General features: G+C 44.5%; 1 protein-coding gene across 15 annotated transcripts in view; it reads right to left on the bottom strand.

The window, feature by feature from the left end:
- LOC115174064 (focal adhesion kinase 1-like) overlaps positions 1 to 17,581 on the bottom strand; it is a 230,923-nt gene that overhangs the window by 20,262 nt on the left and 193,080 nt on the right. For 14 of the 15 annotated variants that reach the window (XM_029732721.1, XM_029732722.1, XM_029732718.1 and 11 more), the window contains 11 exons: positions 17,341 to 17,438; positions 16,842 to 16,926; positions 16,226 to 16,326; positions 15,881 to 15,996; positions 15,570 to 15,670; positions 14,903 to 14,992; positions 13,548 to 13,752; positions 10,276 to 10,387; positions 3,898 to 3,984; positions 661 to 798; positions 294 to 425 (listed from right to left, as the gene is read on the bottom strand). In XM_029732721.1, the coding sequence (XP_029588581.1) occupies positions 294 to 425; positions 661 to 798; positions 3,898 to 3,984; positions 10,276 to 10,387; positions 13,548 to 13,752; positions 14,903 to 14,992; positions 15,570 to 15,670; positions 15,881 to 15,996; positions 16,226 to 16,326; positions 16,842 to 16,926; positions 17,341 to 17,438 (1,265 nt within the window). Of the gene's footprint in view, positions 1 to 293; positions 426 to 660; positions 799 to 3,897; positions 3,985 to 10,275; positions 10,388 to 11,526; positions 11,634 to 13,547; positions 13,753 to 14,902; positions 14,993 to 15,569; positions 15,671 to 15,880; positions 15,997 to 16,225; positions 16,327 to 16,841; positions 16,927 to 17,340; positions 17,439 to 17,581 lie in introns of those variants that run through there. The other variant, XM_029732723.1, reaches the window with a different exon arrangement.

The raw sequence follows: 17,581 nt of genomic DNA, 5'->3' as shown, positions 1-17,581 counted from the left end.
GAGGACTTAGTTGCGCAATTTTACATCAAACTAATGTTTGGTGCAGTATTTCATAAGTGAAAAAATGTGCATGAAAATTAGTCTTCTGTCGTTGAATGACAACAAACATTTAATTTCACAAATCCCTACTGACGAATCACTGACGAAGGGGCGTAAACTTCAGCTACCAAGCTCCGATAAGCCTCAATAAAAAATGTTGTGCGATCCAACAGCCCAAAAAAAACCTGCCGAAGACCAAAATGGATAAAAACATCACAAACTGTTTCGACTGGGAAGCATACGGTAAGCTTTACCAGGAAGCACTCCTCCTGCTCCAACCAGCGCTGGTCCTCCTCCATCTGCTGCTGCTGCATCATCAGCCTCTCCACCATCAGTTGGGGGGGCAGCACCTGGCCCAGACCACGCATGTCCAACGCACCTCCGTCCTGGGAGAGGGAGAGAGGGGGAAAGACAGGCAGAGGGGGAGGGAAGGAGAGGGGGATTGAGGGAGAGGGAGGTAGAGAGGATAGTGGATTAGTATTAAGCCTCATCTGTGATTGCTAGAGATGTACCAAGCTCAGACAATAGCTGATGAAATTCAGCAATTTCGCCTGAATACAATTGGCAGAACCACATAGTAAGGAGAGTATACATGTATATTTTTGTGGAGCTCTCTCTCACCTCCATGTTGGGGGACCACATGGGGACGTCTCCTGGTCGGTGGTGGTTCCAGGCCTCCTGAGGGTCCAGAACACCGGCCTGGGGAGAGTACCCTCCACTGGGCATAGCGGGAATAACGTGGGGGCCAGGGTACCCAACCTGGATATGGTAGGACAGACGACAGGTGAAAACCCCATTTTGTTTGGAGAGAGGACTGTGATGATACAAAAGTATTGTCTGTGAGGCAAGGCTGTTCATCATATAACATAGGCCCCAGTTAGCATTTCAGGGGACAGAGAAACACTTAGCTTTCAGTATAACGCAGTACCTCATTATTTACCCTCCAGACACAAAGACCTCTGGGACTTTATGTATATCTGAGCCTATATGTGACATGTGACATTAGCACTGGCTGATAAACATCCTAAAAATAACTGACCTAAAAATAAAAGACAATAACCTATAAATATGCATACCGGCACATAGAACGCCTTTTAAGGCGATAACTTAGTCGAGAGCGATAACAACAGAATCTGAGAGTGGATTTTTCCGCAGATGAAATCTGCCTTAAGTCAACAACGCCAGCAGTTTAAAAAAGTGTTACAGGAAATTCCCGCTGTCAGCAATGTATTACGGGGAGCTGAGGTGCTGTAAAATAACTTAGTTTGGGGAGATATAATTTCTCATTCTCAATGCATTCACTATTTCAGCTCAGCTGCCATGGGAAGATAGAGAGAGGGCAAGGAAGTCACGTCACCATAAATTCACCATTTTACGCAAGATGATAAAGTTGATCATGTTCTCACCCTCTACACACCACTAGCTAGTAAGAACCAAACCACTGCCAAGTAGCTAGAAAAATATTCATGAAGACAGCTCCATTTAAATACATTTACTAAACCAGTATGGTCAGTACCTTATTATCAATGGAAATGGTTCAGATATCTAATGGTAACGGTATAAAGTAATAAACAGTAATACCACAGATATAGAATCAATAGAAGAGATGTGGAACCCCATTCTAATTCTATGGGTAGTACACAGTAAATCAAAATCACATTTTATTGGTCACATACACATTTTTAGCAGATGATATTGCGGGAGTATTCGAAATGCTTGTGTTCCTAGCTCCAACAGCACAGTAGTATCTAACAATTCACAACAATACACAAATGTAAAAGTAAAAGAATGGAATTAAGAGATATATAAATATTAGGACGAGCAATGTCTGAGTGGCATTGACTAAAATACAGTCAAATAGAATACAGTATATACATATGAACCGAGTAAAGCAGTATGTAAACATTATTAAACTGACTAGTGTTCAATTATTAAAGTGACCAGTGATTCCATGTCTACATATATGGGGCAGCAGCCTCTAAGGTGCAGGGTTGAGTAACCGGTGGAAGCCGGCTAGTGATGGCTATTTAACAGTATGATGGCCTTGAGATAGAAGCTGTTTTTCAGTCTCTCGGTCCCAGCTTTGATGCACCTGTACTGACCTCGCCTTCTGGATGATAGCGGGGTGAACAGGCTGTGGCTCGGGTGGTTGATATCCTTGATGATCTTTTTGGCCTTCCTGTGACATCGGGTGCTGTAGGTGTCCTGGAGGGCAGGCAGTGTGCCCCTGGTGATGCGTTGTGCAGACCACATCCACCTCTGGAGAGCCCTGCGGTTGCGGGCGGTGCAGTTGCCATACCAGGCGGTGATACAGCCCGACAGGATGCTCTCAATTGTGCATCTGTAAAAGTTTGTTAGTCTTAGGGGCCTTGCCGAATTTCTTCAGCCTCCTGAGGTTGAAGAGGCGCTTTCGCGCCTTCTTCACAACGCTGTCTGTGTGGGTGGACCATTTCAGATTGTCAATGATGTGTACACAGAGGAACTTGAAGCTTTCCACCTTCTCCACTGCGGTCCTGTTGATGTGGACAGGGGCGTGCTCCCTCTGCTGTTTCCTGAAGTCCACGATTAGCTTCTTCGTTTTGTTGACGTTGAGGTTATTTTCCTGGCACCACTCCGCCAGGGCCCTCACCTCCTCCCTATAGGCTGTTTCGTCAATGTTGGTAATTAGACCTCCTACTGTTGTGTCGTCTGCAAACTTGATGATTGAGTTGGAGGCGTGCATGGCCACACAGTCATGGGTGAACAGGGAGTACAGGAGGGGGATGAGCACGCACCCTTGTGGGACCAGTGGTCCAGCATTTTTCCAGCACGAATACTACAGTCAATGTGATAGAACTTCGGTAGGGTTTTCCTCAAATTTGCTTTGTTAAAATCCCCAGCTACAATAAATGCGGCCTCAGGATATGTGGTTTGCAGTTTGCACAAAGTCCAGTGTAGTTCCTTGAGGGCCGTCGTGGTATCGGCTTGAGGGGGAATATACATGGCTGTGACTATAACCGAAGAGAATTCTCTTGGGAGGTAATACGGTCAGCATTTGATTGTGAGGTATTCTAGGTCGGATGAACAAAAGGACCTGAGTTTCTGTACGTTATCACAATCCCACCATCAGTAGTTAATCATGAAACATAGACCCCTGCCTTTCTTCTTTCCGGAGAGTTCTTTATTCCTGTCTACGTGATGTACTGAGAACCCAGCTGGCTGTATGGACGGGGACAGTATATCCGGAGAGAGCCATGATTCCATGAAACAGAGTATGTTACAGTCCCTGATGTCTCTCTGGAAGGAGATCCTCGCCCTGAGCTCATCTACTTTATTATCCAGAGACTGAACATTAGCAAGTAATATACTCGCAAGCGGTGGATGGTGTGCACGCCTCCTGAGTTGGACTAGAAGTCCACTCAGAATACCTCTTCTCCCACGTCGGCGTCTTGGAGCAGCCTCTGGGATGAGTTAAATTGCCCTGGGGGGTACGAACAAAGGATCCAAATCGGGAAAGTCGTATTCCTGGTCGTAATGCTGGTGAGTTACCGCCGTTCTGATATACAAAAGTTTTTTCCGGATGTATGTAATAACACAAAAAACGTTCTGGTCTAGTAATATAAGAAATAACACACAAAAAGACAAAATACTGCAAAGTTGCTTAGGAGCTAGAAGCAGAGCTGCCATGTCTATCGGCACTCATTCTCTGTGTTAAAAGGGTGTTAGTATAGTATATTATAGTATAGTAGAGTACAGTAGTAGAGTACAGTAGTATAGTATATTATATTATAGTATAGTATAGTAGTATACTACAGTAGTATAGTATAGTATAGTATAGTATAGTATAGTAGCGTACAGTAGTATAGTATAGTACAGTACCTGGTAATGGTTGAGCTGTCCAGCATGCTGAGGGCTGGGGTAGAATCCTTCACTAGAGCGAGGGCTGGGGTAACCAGGTCTGCTAGGCTGCTCAGAGAGGGGGTGACAGATCATGCAGTAAGCATACTGAAGTACACATGGGATAGATAGACTTTCTACAGGGTGTGAACCCCATCTATTGGACAGGGAATGAGAGTCATTGTATCTAGCTACCTAAAATATCTAAGGGAAAGGGGGATACCTAGTCAGTTGTACAACAATGCCTTCAACTGAAATGTGTCTTCCGCTTTTAACCCAACCTCTCTGAATCAGAGAGGTGCGGGGGTCTGCCTTAATCGACATCCACGCCCGGAGAACAGTGGGTTAACTGCCTTGCTCAGGGGCAGAACGACAGATTTTTACTTCGTCAGCTCGGGGATTCGATCCAGCAACCTTTCGGTTACTGGCCCAGCGCTCTAACCACTAGGACACCTCAGAAATGTTTACACTATAACCCCAGTCTTAATCGACTTTTAGATGCAGAGCACCAAGCTATCCTTTGTAGAAATCTTGGAAACAATGGCATGCTTGACATGTATCTACATTCCAACCATAGGATGGCGCTGCATCCCATATCCAGAGATAAAATCAGATAAGAAAGCTTTATTATTCTTAGATGAGGAAACTATTTATGGAGAATATACAATCATTACACATAAAAAACACAGACGTTGAATCCCACAAACTAGTAACTAAACTATTAAAAACAAAAAACAAAAGTTTTATGTGAGTATGCATTAGTCTGAAGCCAAAAAAGAAAGGACATTCACATGAGCACCACAATGCCTACTCCACCCATGCTCTACCAAGGTTTTCCAGCACACAACATTCACCTACTACAATAGCTATGTTGGTCTATTGTATACCGAACAAAATTATAGATGCAACATGCAACAATTTCAAAAGATTTTACTGAGTTACAGTTCATAGAAGGAAATCTGTCAATTTAAATAAATTCATGATGCCCTAATCTTTAAATTGCACATTACTGGGCAGGGGCACAGCAATAGGTGGCCACTGGGGAGCCAGGCCCAGCCAATCAGTATACGTTTTTGCCTACAAAAGGGCTTTATCACAGACAGAAATACACCCCAGCACCCCCCTCCCCCTCAGACGATCCCACAGGTGAAGAAGCTGGATGTGGACGTCCTGGGCTGGCAAAGGTTACATATGGTCTGCGGCTGTTAGGCCGTTTTGCAAACATTGGTCCTGTTTTATCAATTGCTGTGCTGATCAATGGACAGTTCATTACCCGTAAAATGAATATGTAGGTTAAAGTTATGTGTGTATTTGCATTTCTTTTAGCAATAAAGATGATGATGCTACAAGAGTAGAAGCAAAAGAAATGCACACCTGTTTAGGCAAGGTGCTGGCTAGTGGAGTAGAACACCTGTTTAGGAGAGGTGCTGGCTAGCGGAGTAGAACACCTGTTTAGGAGAGGTGCTGGCTAGCAGAGTAGAACACCTGTTTAGGAGAGGTGCTGGCTAGCAGAGTAGAACACCTGTTTAGGAGAGGTGCTGGCTAGCGGAGTAGAACACCTGTTTAGGAGAGGTGCTGACTAGCAGAGTAGAACACCTGTTTAGGAGAGGTGCTGGCTAGCGGAGTAGAACACCTGTTTAGGCGAGGTGCTGGCTAGCGGAGTAGAACACCTGTTTAGGAGAGGTGCTGGCAGAGTAGAACACCTGTTTAGGAGAGGTGCTGGCTAGCAGAGTAGAACACCTGTTTAGGAGAGGTGCAGGCTAGTGGAGTAGAACACCTGTTTAGGAGAGGTGCTGGCTAGCAGACTAGAACACCTGTTTAGGAGAGGTGCTGGCTAGCAGAGTAGAACACCTGTTTAGGAGAGGTGCTGGCTAGCAAAGTAGAACACCTGTTTAGGCGAGGTGCTGGCTAGCGGAGTAGAACACCTGTTTAGGAGAGGTGCTGGCTAGCGGAGTAGAACACCTGTTTAGGAGAGGTGCTGGCTAGCGGAGTAGAGCACCTGTTTAGGAGAGGTGCTGGCTAGCGGAGTAGAACACCTGTTTAGGAGAGGTGCTGACTAGCAGAGTAGAACACCTGTTTAGGAGAGGTGCTGGCTAGCGGAGTAGAACACTTGAAACAGAGAAGGAGAGCCGCACATTCTAGCTGCTAAGATGCAATAATTTTATAACCAACGTTTCAACAGCCAAGCTGTCTTCATCAGTCATCAGAAAATAATGAAGACAGTTTGGCTGGGTGCTGGAAAACCTTGGTAGAGCATGGGTGGAGTAGGCATTGTGATGCTTGTGAATTTCCTTTATTTTTCGGGCTTCAGGCCAATGCCTATTTCTCACTTAAAAGGTTGTTTATTGTTTTGAATTTTCATGGTTTTTAAACCGGAAGGTGATTATACAAAAGTCTACAACATTTCGCATGCAAAAGGTGTATTTCCAAAATGTAATTGGCGCATCCAGGGCCTAGTTTCCCAAAAGCATTGTAAGGCTAAGTTCATTGTTAGAACCTTCGTAGGTGCATCGTTAAATCTCAGAGATGTTTCCCAAAACCATTGTTACAAAAGTTGCACTTGAAAACACTTGTTATTTACGGACTGCCTCAGATCACTCGTAGAACAGCTATCTGGGTCGTTAGATGCTTATTTGTCCTTCCGCATCACTTTATGTACAGAAGTTCAAGATGCCAGTAACTTCAGAATGAAGTTGACTACAATACAAAGTTGCCAATGTCTTTGCAATTGTTATAAACAAGCAAAGGTTAAAAAATAACGACTGCATTAAAAGATCAATACAGTAGGCTACATAGTCCTATATATTTCAATCATATTGAAATCAATTTCATGTTCAATTTATTGAGTTCTGTTTTGCTAATTGTAGGCTACTGTCTGTAATTTTTGCCTCAATTTCCTGTAGGTCTAACAACATGTGAGCAATGTGCCAAATATTTGATTTAGTGCATAGTCTAAGCATTAGAATAAGCTGGCTCAATATTTGCAGCCATAGGTGATCATTTCTTTCTAGGAGCTGATCCGTCGTCAGTATCCAATGTTAAGGTAAGATTTGAATGGAAAACACTGATCCGAGAGCAGCTCTGCCTTTCTTTCGATCCTATCAAAAGACACATGCTCTAACGACGCACCTATTTAAAGTTCTCCCTACGCAGTGTTTTGAGAAACGCATGCAAGTTCTTCGGCCATTAAAGAAACGGAGAATTGTTAAAAAATCGAATCAAACTTTATTTGTCACATGCACCAAATACAAGTGTAGACCTTACCGTGAAATGCTTACTTACAAGCCCTTAACCAACAGTGCAGGTCAAGAAGAGTCAAGAAAATATTTACCAAATAAACAAAAGTTAAAAATAATAAAAAAAATATATATATATTTTTTTTAAATAACAATAACAATAATACAGGGGGTACCAGTACCGAGTCAGTGTGCGGGGGTACAGGTTAGTTGAGGTAATTTGTACATATACAGTTGAAGTCGGAAGTTTACATACTCCTTAGCCAAATACATTTAAACTCAGTATTTCACAATTCCTGACATTTAATCGTAGTAAAAATTCTCTGTCTTAGGCCAGTTAGGATCACCAATTTATTTTAAGAATGTGAAATGTCAGAATAATAGTAGGGAATGATTTATTTCAGCTTTTATTTCTTTCATCACATTCCCAGTGGGCCAGAAGTTTACATACACTCAATTAGTATTTGGAAGCATTGCCTTTAAATTGTTTAACTTTGGTCAAAAGTTTTGGGTAGCCTTCCGCAAGCTTTCCACAATAAATTGGGTGAATTTTGGCCCATTCCTCCTGACAGAGCTGGTGTAACCGAGTCAGGCCTACTTGCTCGCACAAGCTTTTTCAGTTCTGCCCACAAATTGTCTATGGGATTGAGGTCAGGGCTTTGTGATGGCCACTCCAATACCTTGATTTTGTTGTCCTTAAGCCATTTTGCCACAACTTTGGAAGTATGCTTGGGGTCATTGTCCATTTGGAGGACCCATTTGAGACCAAGCTTTAACTTCCTGACTGATGTCTTGAGATGTTGCTTCAATATATCCACATAATTTTCCTGCCTCATGATGCCATCTATTTTGTGAAGTGCACCAGTCCCTCCTGCAGCAAAGCACCCCCACAACATGATGCTGCCACCTCTGTGCTTCACGGTTGGGATGGTGTTCTTCAGCTTGCAAGCCTCCCCCTTTTTCCTCGAAACATAGCGATGGTCATTAGGGCCAGACAGTTCTTTTTTTTGTTTCATCAGACCAGAGGACATTTCTCCAAAAAGTATGATCTTTGTCCCCTTGTGCAGTTGCAAACCGTAATCTGTCTTTTTTATGGCGGTTTTGGAGCAGTGGCTTCTTCTTTGCAGAGCGGCCTTTCAGGTTATGTCGATATAGGACTCGTTTTACTGTGGATATTGTCAGGCTGTGGGTAACTGGTGCATGTAATCAGGCGCAGGAGAGCAGAGATGAATGTACAAGGTAATTTATTCCACAAACAGCACCAGTATAAAACAAATACTAAAGGTGCGTGAAATACCGGTCACTCGTAAATAACCGGCATAATAACGAACCCGGCAAACAATACCAGCCAACAAGTAACGACCTGAACATTATATACAAACACGCACACAAACATGGTGGAAACAGAGGGTTAAATAATGAACATGTAATTGGGGAATAGAAACCAGGTGTGTAGAAAACAAAGACAAAACAAATGGAAAATGAAAAGGGGATCAGCGATGGCTAGAAAGCCGGTGACGTCGACCGCCGAACGCCGCCCGAACAAGGAGAGGGATTGACTTCGGCGGAAGTCGTGTCAGATATAGATACTTTTGTACCTGTTTCCTCCAGCATCTTCACAATGTCCTTTGTTGTTGTTCTGGGATTGATTTGCACTTTTCCCACCAAAGTACGTTCATCTCTAGGAGACAGAACGCGTCTCCTTCCTGAGCGGTATGACGGCTGCGTGGTCCCATGGTGTTTATACTTGCGTACTATTGTTTGTACAGATGAACGTGGTACCTTCAGGCGTTTGGAAATTGGTCCCAAGGATGAACCAGACTCGTGGAGGTCTACAAATGTTTTTCTGAGGTCTTGGCTGATTTCTTTTGATTTTCCCATGATGTCAAGCAAAGAGGCACTGAGTTTGAAGGTAGGCCTTGAAATACATCCACAGGTACACCTCCAATTGACTCAAATTATGTCAATTAGCCTATCAGAAGCTTCTAAAGCCATGACATCATTTTCTGGAATATTCCAAGCTGTTTAAAGGCACAGTCAATTTAGTGTATGTAAACTTCTGACCCACTGGAATTGTGATACAGTGAATTATAAGTGAAATAATCTGTCTGTAAACAATTGTTGGAAAAATTACTTGTGTCATGCACAAAGTAGATGTCCTAACCGACTTGCCAAAACTATAGTTTGTTAACAAGAAATTTGTGGAGTGGTTGAAAAACAAGTTTTAATAACGCCAACCTAAGTGTATGTAAACTTCCGACTTCAACTGTAGGTAGGGGTGAAGTGACTATGCATAGATAATAAACAGCAAGTAGCATAGTCCAGTGGCCATTTGATTAATTGTTCAGCAGTCTTATGGCTTGGGGGTAGAAGCTGTTAAAGAGCCTTTTGGTCCTAGACTTGGAACTCCGGTACCGCTTGCCGTGTGCTAGCAGAGAAAACAGTCTGACTTGTGTGACCGGAGTCTCTGACAGTTTTATGGGCTTTCCTGTGACACCGCCTATTATATAGGTCCTGGATGGCAGGAGCTTGGCCTCAGTGATGTACTGGGCCATACGCACTACCCTCTGTAGCGCCTTATGGTCAGATGCCGAGATGTTGCCATACCAGGCGGTGTTGCAACCGGTCAGGATGCTCTCGACGGTGCAGCTGTAGAACACTCAAAAGCTTAAGTTCTATCGCCATCGGGGAACCGGGCCCTGGCTATTACTTCATAGACATGGCTATTTGTATATATGCAAACATATGGATTGTCCCTTTAAAGAGGAGAAGGTGTGAATATCAACACCTGCTTTACATTAAGCAATTCCTGTAAGTGACTCGATAAGTACTGAATAAGCTGGCTGAGTGAGCATTTGGAATGAAATCCTCCAGGTTTTTATTTGTTGATGGCTACTTCCCACTAAGGAGCCCTACGCCGATGTCTTGTTTTGGTCCTGTCCGTATGTCTTTTTTTTCTCTTTTTTTGGTGGGGTCCAGACCAGCCATGATTTCAATGTCCACTGACGGGACTCCCTAAAAACATGCCACTTTGATACAAGTGACTTTTGGTAGCAGGAGAGCATTTTCTAAACTTACTTTAGGGGGGGTTCTTACTTTAGGGGGGTAGGATTAGGGTTCTTACTTTAGGGGGGGCCTCGTCAGAGGCCCCTGAGTCCCAGGACACAGTGACCTGACGTCTCATCTCCATCCTCAGTCTCTCCTCCTGCTGGGCCTTCTCCTCCTCCAGGATAGTACTGCAGGGAACACACAACAGCTTATCATACAGTCATAACACAGACTGGGATACAGTGGAGGGGGTTGCTACACAATTAACAATTAACACAAAACACTTTAAATATAATGCTCTTAGTTATCACAGACACCTCTCCGCTTCAAATGTAACAGGAGATACATGTATTATCCATATCTATTACCAAATGTGTTATTTTTTTTTAAATGTAACCTTTATTTAACTAGGCAAGTCAGTTAAGAACAAATTCTTATTTATAATGAAGGCCTCCCGGGGAACAGTGGGTTAACTGCCTTGTTCAGGGGCATAACGACAGATTTTTACCTTGTCAGCTCGGGGATTCGATCCAGCAACCTTTCCGTTACTGGCCCAACACTCTAACCACTAGGCTACCTGCCTATCTATTACAAAATGTGTTATCCATTATTTGTAACTATTACAAAATGTATTATCCATTATCTGTATCTATTACAAAATGTATTATCCATTATCTGTATCTATTACAAAATGTGTTATCCATTATCCTTATCCATTGCCAAATGCATATCCATTATCTGTATCTATTACCAAATGTATTATCCATATCTATTGCCAAATGTGTTATCCATTATCCATATATATGACCAAATGTATTATCCATTATTGGTGTCTATTACTAAATGCGTTATCCATTATTTGTATCTATTACCAAATGTATTATCCATTATCCCTATCTATGACTAAATGTGTTATCCATAATCTGTATCTATTACCAAATGTATTATCCATTATCTGTATCTAATACCAAATGTATTATCCATTACCAAATGTATTATCCATTATCTGTATCTATTACCAAATGTATTATCCATTACCAAATGTATTATCCATTATCTGTATTTAATACCAAATGTATTATCCATTATCTGTATCTAATACCAAATGTATTATCCATATCTATTACCAAATGTATTATCCATTACCAAATGTATTATCCATTATCTGTATCTATTACCACATGTATTATCCACTATCTGTATCTATTACCAAATGTATTATCCATTATCTGTATCTAATACCAAATGTATTATCCATATCTATTACAAAATGTATTATCGAAGTTCAATCATCCTCTTCCACCAGTAACGTGAACATCTAATTTACCTCTCAGGAAAATGCTCATCTCCCATGTGTATGCCTCAGAGCCCACGTGCATCCAATCACAGCACAACCATGAACCACCAGCTCCCCAGTCATATCCACAGCAGTGTGTGTGAAAGTCCTGTACTGTTTCAATAAACTCTCTTTATCAGAGCCAGCAGCTCCACCTCCTTCTGCCATAGGCAGCCTGTTGTTGTTGGCCGCCGGCCAGTCAGTCTATCAGCCAGCCTACCACTGGACTGGACTGACTGGGAAGTATGATGCTGTGGAACTAACTACGAGGGTTGTGTTCACTAGGGCACACCGTAGCAAAGCGTATCTCAAAGGAATGCAAAAAACTGTGTTTCTTATTGGACAGGTTCAGGTAGTCCATCCCTGTTTTATCCCGTTTTCTTCTGTTTGGTGCCTAATGAATGCAACCCAGGGCTTGTCTAGAGGAGAGGCGATTGTAAGGAAGTGTGGAGGGAATCCCTCCCACCTTGTGTTTCCTTTCTCTCCCTGTGAATTGTGGACATAACGTTTTATGTTACTATGGGCTAAAGACAATACACAGTTCACACTCTGTACCCAAGAGCTTCAAATGGAGCAAGACCAGCCACGTTCATGATAGCACCTGACGCACGCACGCGGGCGGGCGGACAGACCGAGGGACGGACAGACAGACAGACAGACAGACAGACAGACAGACAGACAGACAGACAGACAGACAGGTTCTCACATACTCTAGGACTTTATCGACGGACAGACAGACAGACAGCCACCTAGCCACCGTGCTTCTACACCTGCATTGCTTGCTGTTTGGGGTTTTAGGCTGGGTTTCTGTACAGCACTTTGTGACATCAGCTGATGTAAGAAGGGCTTCATAAATACATTTAATTGATTGGTTGACAGGTTCTCACATACTAAGGCCAATGGCCCATGGGATTGGTAAGGCAATAAATCCACCACAAAAGGGCTGCGTCTTAAATGGGTCTAAAGGTAGTGTGCTATATAGGGATTAGGGTGCCATTTGGGACGCAGTCGAGGACTACCCACAGAAATATATCCACAGAAATGTACCCACACACACCCTCTAATGTGGCTTTGCTTCAGCTAGTCTAAAAGGTCTATGTACATCACACTCCATCCACCTACCATGGATTTGACTGACATAGATAGACCATTGAAATGCATTGTGTGCTGATAATTGATAGTCTCTATTGGGAATATGGCATCAACCTGTTGCCTCTTTCAATTTTTTTATTTAACTAGGCAAGTCAGTTAAGAACAAATTCTTATTTACAATGGACTACCCTCCCCTAAACAGGACAACAGTGGGCCAAATTGTGCGCTTCCCTATGGGACTCCTGATCACGGACGGTTGTAATACAGCCCGGGTTCAAACCAGGGTCTGTAGTGACGCCTCTAGCACTGAGATGCAGTGCCTTAGACCGCTGTGCCACTCGGGAACCCCACTCTTATTTGGATTACAACTTAAGTAGCTGAGACCACTCTGTTTCTAAACTTACTGAAGTGTCCTGTATACTAATACATGAAACAGTGACCTCTTGTGTAGCAATGTGGAACATATATGGGTTAACTGTCTTGTTCAGGGGCAGAACGACAGATTTTTACCTTGTCAGCTCAGGGATTTGATCCAGCAACCTTTCGGATACTGGCCCAATGCTCTAGGCTTCCTGCCGCCCCAACATCATTCTTCCAGAGTTATAAAGCAGGGATACTGTGTGTGAAAGAACACTGCCAAGCACGTATGAGGCGTTTCTTCTAGACAGATTCCTTTTTTCGCCCCTTCCTAATGGTTATGGTTAGGAATAGGTTAGTTAAGCTGATCCTAGATCTGTGCTTAAAGGCACCTTTTATCCTGAGGCATATACTTCACCAGAGCCTACATTAATGCAGCATCTCAGAGTAGGAGTGCTGATCTCGGATCAGGTCCTTCCTGTCCTAGTAATCTTATTCATTAGGATCGTAAAGGAAAACAATGCACTTCCGACCCCTGAACTTCTCCCCTCAGAGGTACTGACCTGAGCTGGGTTTTGAGTTCTGTGAAGCGGGGTCTCTTGCTGGGGTCGTATGCCCAGCACTTGGTCATCAGGCTGTACAGGGTGGGGGGGCAGTTGTGAGGCATGGCCAGACGCTCTCCGTTCTCTATCCGCCCGATGACATCATTGTTCTTCACCCCCTGGAAGGGCTTGATACCGTACATGAGGATCTCCCACATGCACACACCTGGAGAGGAGGGGAGGGGAAGGAGGTTAGGGAGGGGAGGATAGGATAGGAGAGGTGAGGAGAGGTTGGGAGGGGAGGAGAGGAGAGAAGAGGGGAGTAGAGGGGAGAGAGGAGGGGAGGAGAGGAGAGGGGAGAGGAGGAGAGGGAAGGAGAGAGGAGGAGAGGGGAGACGAGGGGAGGATAGGAGAGGGAAGGAGAGAGGAGAAGGTTGGGAGGGGAGGAGAGGAGAGAAGAGGGGAGGAGAGGGGAGAGAGGAGGGGAGGAGAGGGGAGAGGAGGAGAGGGAAGGAGAGAGGAGGAGAGGGGAGACGAGGGGAGGATAGGAGAGGGAAGGAGAGAGGAGAAGGTTGGGAGGGGAGGAGAGGAGAGGGGAGGAGAGGGGAGAGAGGAGGGGAGGAGAGGGGAGAGGAGGAGAGGGAAGGAGAGAGGAGGAGAGGGGAGACGAGGGGAGGATAGGAGAGGGAAGGAGAGAGGAGAAGGTTGGGAGGGGAGGAGAGAAGAGGAGAGAAGAGGGGAGGAGAGGGGAGAGAGGAGGGGAGAGGAGGAGAGGGAAGGAGAGAGGAGGAGAGGGGAGACGAGGGGAGGATAGGAGAGGGAAGGAGAGAGGCGGAGTGGGGAGGAGAGAGGGAAGGAGAGAGGAGGAGGGGAGGAGAGGGAAGGAGATAGGAGGAGGGGAGGAGAGGGAAGGAGATAGGAGGGGAAGAGTGGGGATGAGAGGGGGAGAGGGGAGGAGAGGGGAGGGGGAGGTGGGGAGTGGGGAGGAGAGAGGAGGGCAGGAGGGGAGAGAGGAGGGCAGGAGGGGAGAGAGGAGGGCAGGAGAGGAGTGGGGAGGGCAGGAGAGGAGTGGGGAGGAGAGGAGAAAGGAAAGGAGTGGGGAGGAGAGGAGGGGAGGGCAGGAGAGAGGAGGAGAGGGGAGAAATAAAGAGAGGAGGGAGGAGAGGAGTGGGGAGGAGAGGAGAGAGGAGAGGGGGGAGGGAAGAAGAGAGGAGAGGAGGGGAGTGGTGGGGAGGGAATGAGAGAGGAGAGGAGGAGAGGGGTGGGGAGGGGGAAAGACTGTAAGGACAGGCTATAGATATGACAGAGACCGACACAAACACGAACACACAGGAGTTGATTGCTAGATGTGTATAATCTGCAGCTGCCAAACTCACCAAACATCCACACATCGCTGGCAGAGGTAAAGCGTCTGAAGTTGATGGATTCTGGAGCCATCCATTTGATTGGAAGTTTCCCCTTGGAAGCTGAAACAAGGTTGGACAAAAACCCATGTGTGCTTCAGCGTGTAGACATTCTGCAATGGCTTTCACAACCATCAGATGGTGCAAAAAAACATCAGCCTGGAAGTCAGTGGGTTTGTACCAGAGACCGTATTAAACAGGTTTGTACCAGAGACCGTATTATACAGGTTTGTACCAGAGACCGTATTATACAGGTTTGTACCAGAGACCGTATTATACAGGTTTGTACCAGAGACCGTATTATACAGGTTTGTACCAGAGACCGTATTATACAGGTTTGTACCAGAGACCGTATAATACAGGTTTGTACCAGAGACCGTATTATACAGGTTTGTACCAGAGACCGTATTATACAGGTTTGTACCAGAGACCGTATTATACAGGTTTGTACCAGAGACCGTATAATACAGGTTTGTACCAGAGACCGTATTATACAGGTTTGTACCAGAGACCGTATTATACAGGTTTGTACCAGAGACCGTATTATACAGGTTTGTACCAGAGACCGTATTAAACAGGTTTGTACCAGAGACCGTATTATACAGGTTTGTACCAGAGACCGTATAATACAGGTTTGTACCTTTGTAGTAGGAGCTGTCCTCCATGTAACGCGAGAGGCCAAAGTCTCCCAGCATCACACAGTCTGTGGAAGACACTAGCACGTTCCTGGCAGCAATGTCCCTGGAGACGTAGACACAAAGAGATAATAACTAGCAATTCTGGAAATATTCTGGAATTTTGGAAATATTCTGGAATTCTGCAAACCGTACATTGAGTACTTAAATATTGACAGCGTGGCACAAATAAATATATTAGAAAATGAAAGCTTAACATCATCTTAAAGTGTCTACATCAACCTAAATAGCAGGATAAAATGGGTGGTGGTCTTACCTATGGACAAAGCGTTTGCTCTCCAGGTATGCCAAGGCTGTGCTGAGCTGGTGGGAGAACAGGATCAACGTTGACAGATCCAGGTTGTACTTCCTTACTTGTAAAAAGGACCTCAACTGGAAGATGAAAAACGTCAATAAGATTGATCCTCTTTGTTTTTCCAGAGATAGGTGGACGACAGAGGAAATAGTTTCCAAATGTGTTCCTGTCTTCTGGGATCTCCCATCTATTACAAGAATGACAAGAACTCCAACAACACCTCTGCATACTGTACGTAGCCTATCTATCAAAACATACTCTGTGTTTGTATGGTTCACTGCCAACCCAACCCCCAGGACGCCTCACCTCTCCCATCGTGCACAGCTCCATGATGATCCACACTGGGTTCTCTGTGATCACACCGATCAACTTCACTATGTGGGGGTGGTCGAACTGACGCATGGTCACTGAGGAACACACATCAGAAAGGGGTGTGAGGATTTCACCAAACAGTTAAGAACTAGAGTGGAAAGATGTAGACTAACAATTGATTACCCCACCCCCAAAATATAAATAAAATAAAAACATTTCATCAAGCTTTTTCAAAGGAACAGAGAAAGGCTCCCTGGGATAGGTCTAACACAGACTCAAACGTCACTGCTCTTAGTACAAATATTGTCAATTTGCATCCCAAATGGCACCCTATTCCCTACATAGGGCACTAGGGTGAAATTTGGGACAAAGCCAATGTTTACAGTTACCAGCTTCATTAAATAGAATATATTCCTTCCTCAACTGCCTGGGAACACTGTAAACACAGTGAGCAAAGCAACCTGGGACTACCATCAGGCAGTGTGTGTGTGTGTGTGTGTGTGTGTGTGTGTGCATACATACATGGCAACCAGAAGCAGCTGCAATCATCATCAGTCCCATTACAGTCATTACAGTGACACTAGCTTACACTACATTTCAGCACACTCACATGCTTCCTGAAGGAACTTCTCACGCACGCTGTCCGATGTGGAGTTCTTGCATGTTTTAATGGCCACGTTCAGAGTGGGATTCTCCTGGAAGTCAGACCCAAGACAAAACATTGGGTCAGTTTATGTACAAGAAAATATTGAACATATAAATGAGAAGAGAGATGTGTTTAGCTAGATGGTTACAGTCGGGTGAAATTGAGAGGAACACGTGGGGATTGAGGGTGAGAGGAGAGATGCTTTGTCTGCATTTAGCCAGACAGATACAGTATTATTTATTTGTTAGAGTACTATATACTTGTTATGTACTATATACAGTACCAGTCGAAAGTTTGGACACACCTACTCATTCAAGGGTTTTTCTTTCTTTATTTTAACACATTTTTTGTTGTTGAGAAAATAGTACAATTAAAGGAAAACCCTTGAACGAGTAGATGTGTCCAAACTTCTGACTGGTTCTGTACTTATCCAATACTATATACTTGTTACGGTACTATTTACCGGGCTGTTGTAGACTCCCTGGTGGACGTCTCCAAACTGTCCCTCTCCGATGCAGCGTCCAAGCTCTATCCGGTCTCTCTGGATCTCATAGTCCCTGGCTGGGAAGGGAAAGATGACCCCTGTTAGTTGTGCGGTATAGTGTGGTGTTGTGTGGTTCGGTTTGGTATGGTATGGTGTGGGTGTGTGCGTTTGTGTAAGTGTGTGAGCAAAGCCACAGATGAATGGGTAACCCAAGTCAGGA

The sequence above is a fragment of the Salmo trutta genome, chromosome 34 (assembly GCF_901001165.1).
Source record: "Salmo trutta chromosome 34, fSalTru1.1, whole genome shotgun sequence".
Taxonomy (NCBI): domain Eukaryota; kingdom Metazoa; phylum Chordata; class Actinopteri; order Salmoniformes; family Salmonidae; genus Salmo; species Salmo trutta.
Note: the sequence above shows the minus strand (reverse complement) of the source record. Positions and strands in the feature narration are given on the sequence as shown.